Source organism: Aegilops tauschii, chromosome 7 (genome assembly GCF_002575655.3).
Source record: "Aegilops tauschii subsp. strangulata cultivar AL8/78 chromosome 7, Aet v6.0, whole genome shotgun sequence".
NCBI classification, from domain to species: Eukaryota; Viridiplantae; Streptophyta; class Magnoliopsida; order Poales; family Poaceae; genus Aegilops; species Aegilops tauschii.
Genome location: NC_053041.3, coordinates 630,457,744 through 630,462,170, shown reverse-complemented (window position 1 = coordinate 630,462,170; position 4,427 = coordinate 630,457,744). Strand labels below are relative to the sequence as shown.

General features: G+C 49.7%; 1 protein-coding gene across 1 annotated transcript; it reads right to left on the bottom strand.

Moving 5' to 3' along the window:
* Window positions 1–510: 510 nt before the first annotated feature.
* On the bottom strand, window positions 511–3,852 carry LOC109754900 (NEP1-interacting protein 1). The gene is made up of 5 exons (XM_020313790.4): window positions 3,089–3,852; window positions 2,348–2,526; window positions 1,773–1,856; window positions 1,485–1,655; window positions 511–1,033 (listed from the first exon to the last, which is right to left on the bottom strand). Exons 1-5 carry the CDS (start codon window positions 3,261–3,263, stop codon window positions 911–913), a joined length of 732 nt encoding a protein of 243 aa, XP_020169379.1. The 5' UTR covers window positions 3,264–3,852; the 3' UTR covers window positions 511–910.
* Between the last annotated feature and the right edge of the window lie 575 nt (window positions 3,853–4,427).

Sequence of the window (4,427 nt, the reverse complement as noted above, 5' to 3'; positions counted from 1 at the left end):
GTCGACGTTGCCTGACCAAGTCAGAAGGCAAGTTTTCTGAAATTGATAGGACGACTTTACATAGTGCATGTACATTGTTATTCTTTATAAAGATGTTGACTTCCCCTCGTACTATGCACTATAGATACTGTTCTCTCAGGTTGAACTTTGGTATACATTGCGGAATTTTTCACTACAATATGAGCAGGAGATGTGAAGCTTCAGCTTCTCAAGATATGCTCGTCCGAATTCATTACATGCGCCGTCGTTTAATGGCCATCATATGCATTTCAAAGCTGTTGATTTCACCCTCATACTATGGACATTGTTTCTCAAGGTAAGCTATTGTTGTGAGTTGACATCAAGAACTTTGGTATCCATAGCACGGTCGCTAACCACTTCAAAATGTTAGTACTGACTAGAGAGCTGGGCTTCCAAATTTTCAAGATATATGAAGCTCTTCACCGACTTTGCCCTACAAATCGGCCTTCGAGTAGATCAACATTGCGCGAAGCCCATGCACGCATGATATTGTACAATAGCGGTGTGATATATATAACATTACATGATGATCTGAGGAGTTCATCAGTCCGGAGAACAACAACGAAGCGCAAGCCGGTCCAGTGCTTTTTTTGTTCCAGTGGTAGTACATACTACTATATTACATCCACCGGGAGAAGAGAGAGATCAAAAATCAAAACGCAAAAAGAAAAGAAGGCAAAAAAAAGAGCTCTATAAATTTAGGGTTCGTTCTATAGATATGTCAGCCTCCTAACAGCAGCAACAGCAACACAGGCATAGCGCGCGCACACACAGCATGCAAAGCAGCAAGCAGAGCAAGACCTCCTTCCTAATAGCAGCAGACACAAGTTCAGAAGTTCCTCGTCGGTCGTCGTCGTCGGTCGTGGATGATGATGATGATGATGATGATCTAGAGCTTCCTCCTGCAGAGTGGGCATGATCCGTGCTTGATCAGCCAGCCGTCGATGCACGGCACGTGGAACACGTGCAGGCAATCGGGCAAGCTCCGCACCTTCTCCCCAATCTGGAAATCCTGAAAACCACCACCAACATGAACGGAATGTTCAGATAAACAAATTTCCATCACTGAGAAATAACAACCGACAAGCTAAAGAAACAATGAGCTCGAGAGTGTAAAGAGTATGAACAGAATGTTCATGTTACAGAAAGAGCTGAGCGGTTTATGTTTCGAGGTATGTGAGGATTTCTGAATTCAGGCAGACCAAAAAGATCAAAAGATAATTATATGACAGCAGAATGAGCAACACGGCAGAAATTCAGAATGTTTACAGACAAACTTGCCAAAAGAACAAAAGAAATTCAGACTATAAAAGAACGAGATAAAATCAAATAAATGACCATAGATGAATGAGCAGATATTCAGAATGTTCACTTCACATAGTGCAATGATATGGTGACCAATTAAGTAGAGTTCGTGCTATTAGGAGATAGTGGGTTTCAGAGATGATGTGTGGCTTTCATACCTGCAGGCATACTGAGCACCCGGAGAGGTCACCGACGGCATTCCGGTTATACTCCTCGGTGATAGTGCCCTCGGGCAGTTTGTCGATGGACGCCCTCGGCATGCCGTTGGTTCCCTCGATCTCGAAGAGGTCAGGGGCCTCCCTGAACTGCGATGAGTCCACTGCATTCATCTGTATGCCCAGAAAAACAAGCATGACATTGTCAACAATATTCAGCAACTGGTTTCAGACAGCAGCTTTGGATCAAACCATGCATGCCTGATGCAGAATTGCAAATGATCAACTGACCTGGCTGCGGACCACTCGCTGCACTGCCGGATCAACCTTCTCACGGACGAGCCGGCCCGTCAGGAGGCTGTAGATCACATTAAGCTGCATAGCCGAGTAGTTGAAAGCTTTGTGTTAGGCTCAATCAGACCACAAAGTTTCAGCTAAGCTAACCAAAGTTATGAAGCATCAGAATATATGTTCATTATTCAGGTTGCAATCTCAGAGGAATTGTGTGCAACTACAACTACAACATGATGATGAGGACGACAAGGATCGATGAGCAAGAATGCACCTCAAGTCGCTTGTAAATTATAATAATCTAACATTATTTCAGAAAGAAAAGGAAGAAAGAGATGTTTTGACTATGGGATGAACATTCAACGGAAACATTTTTTTAATGGTGTGGGCGACAATTAGTCTATGTAAATTAAGCAACACGCACGGATAGTCAGGATACATTGACAAACAAAGGAAGTGCAGGCAAGCAAGCAAGCGTGTCAGTTGCAAAGTTGCTGTCCTGCTCCTAGCTACTTGCTGCCAACCAAGGACTGAATCAAGCGTCTCATATCTGGTGCTGGCGTGCTGCTGCTTACCACGTACAAGATGCTCCAGATCCCGGACCGGCGGGAGCGCCAGAGGCGGATGGAGGAGTCGACGACCTCGATGGACACGAGCGCGCCGGTGATGGCGCCGATTCCGGTGCCGCGGAAGAGGCCGCTCTCCGTGGCCAGGCCGATCAGCCCGCCGGTGACGGCTCCCAGGAACAGCCCGGCTGCACAAGAGCAAAGGTTACACATATGTCAAATCTTCCGAACATGAGTCTGTAGTCTGTACAGAATTTGTCAAAAGCAGAGTGTGTGCATAGGAATAAGATTGCACGGTCTGTGAAGCAGATCAGCCCAAATTGCACAAAGACCACACGCTTAATTTAGGGGAGAACACTCTGCACAGGGCCTGAATGAATCGCTGGAAGCACAATTTTGCTTTTATTTTCAGCAGTGGAAACCAAACTCTAGTTGTGCAAATCAAGAATCTGTTGCTCCCTAAAAAAGATTGCGAGCAAAGATTGAGAAATGAAGAAGAAATAGAAACTGTGAGCCAAGATTGGGAGAGCGCCGCTCGGATCCTGCTCCCCCTACACACATGACCAGAGCAGGATCCCCATGACTAAACAATCAAAATATCCCCTTTGTTTTCCTTAGAAGTTCGCCAGGATGAACTGGAGCTTGAAGCTAGGGTGCACTTGACAACAAAATCTCATATCTGAAGAAATCAAGACTGGCTTGGAGCCGGTGTAAGCGAAACAGAGGAGGGGAGGGGGAGAGCGTCCGTACCGATGGCGAAGATGAAGGTGATGACGCCGCGGAGCACCCGGCGCACCATCCTCCGGCTCCCGCCCCTCCCGCGGCTGCTCCCACTACTCCCGCTGCTGCCGCCGCTCCCGCTCCTCACAAGCGACGCCAGCGAGACATTGCTGGAGCTCCGCGCGAACGCGCCCGACGGATCCATCCACCACACGCCCGCCTCACTCCCCACTCCCCACTCCACCCCCTTGGATCACCAGCCCACACACACGGAGAAGACAGAGAGAACAACAGCAGTCGGTCGGCGGAGCTGGATCGGGGGTCTGGCGAGGGATCCGAGGAAGGGAGCCAACCGATGAGGACGAAGCAGGAAGAGAGAGAGAGGGAGGGACGGCAGCAAAGAAGAGGAGAGGGGGATGGGAAAGGGGGAGACTTTATGGCGCCAACCAACTCGTGACCGGCGCATTGAATTCGCGTGCGGAGGCGGTAGGTTCGGCTTGCCTCCGGCGCCCTCCTTTCTTTTCTTCCTCGCGAAGGCGAGGCTCTGCTGACGTGAACGCCATCGACCCACCCCACCGTGGTCATGGCTGCTGCCCGCCTGCCTGCCACCTGCCCTGCGCGTGCGGCCATCAATGGCTGCCGCGCGGGAGCCATGCCGCCCGCCTACGTGCCACCCCGGGCAAGATATTTTCGTCCCCTTTCCCCTCCCGGGTAAGCCGCTCCACATGCCGCCATTAATCGGAGCTTCGGTTGGGTGGAGGATTAATATCTTTGGGAGTCTTGTTTGTTATTGCGAGAGTGGGAAGGTCACGGGGGCGTTTTTATTGGTTGGTTAATTAGTTGATTGGAGAATTCTCCATGGTGAATGTTCTCTCCTTGGTCTTAGAGAGCGAACGGTTGGCCATCATGGGGTCCACTGGGGGAGGGGGTGGAGGAAGAATGGATCTTTTTTTTTTTAGGGAAAGGAAGAATGGATCTAGGGTGGAGACCCTAACCGTCGCCTTAAGGACTTTTTTATGAGGCGTGCTTTCGACGGGAGTCGACGGCGGTCGTAATTGCCAGAGGCTCGCTGCACCGCATGGCAACACAGGGGTGTCGTCACTCCTCACTCTTAGGGAAGTTTGAGTGCAAGATTCAAGTGGTCTTGTCCGGATTAGCCTTGTTACTGGATCATCGAACATGTTACAATTTTTTAGTTTCAAGGCTTCGCCCTCACTTTCTGCTGGAGTGTAACGGGCCACCTTTGGCTTCGTCGGTTCGTCCTTGGTCGGTAGTGCTACCAGTACCAGGTACCAATACCAACTTCATGAAGGCTGCATCTAGTGGCAGGGACGAGTTGGGGATCGACGGGGAGAGGAGAGACAAGGGG

What these genes read in the sequence shown, in the direction of transcription:
- LOC109754900 (XM_020313790.4), bottom strand. Translation starts at nt 3,263, where the DNA reads ATGGATCCGTCGGGCGCGTTCGCGCGGAGCTCCAGCAATGTCTCGCTG. An exon ending in TCTGGAGCATCTTGTACGTG is followed by an intron (nt 1,857 to 2,347) that starts GTAAGCAGCAGC and finishes TCGGCTATGCAG; the next exon opens with CTTAATGTGATCTACAGCCT. An exon ending in GGTGCTCAGTATGCCTGCAG is followed by an intron (nt 1,034 to 1,484) that starts GTATGAAAGCCA and finishes GGTGGTTTTCAG; the next exon opens with GATTTCCAGATTGGGGAGAA.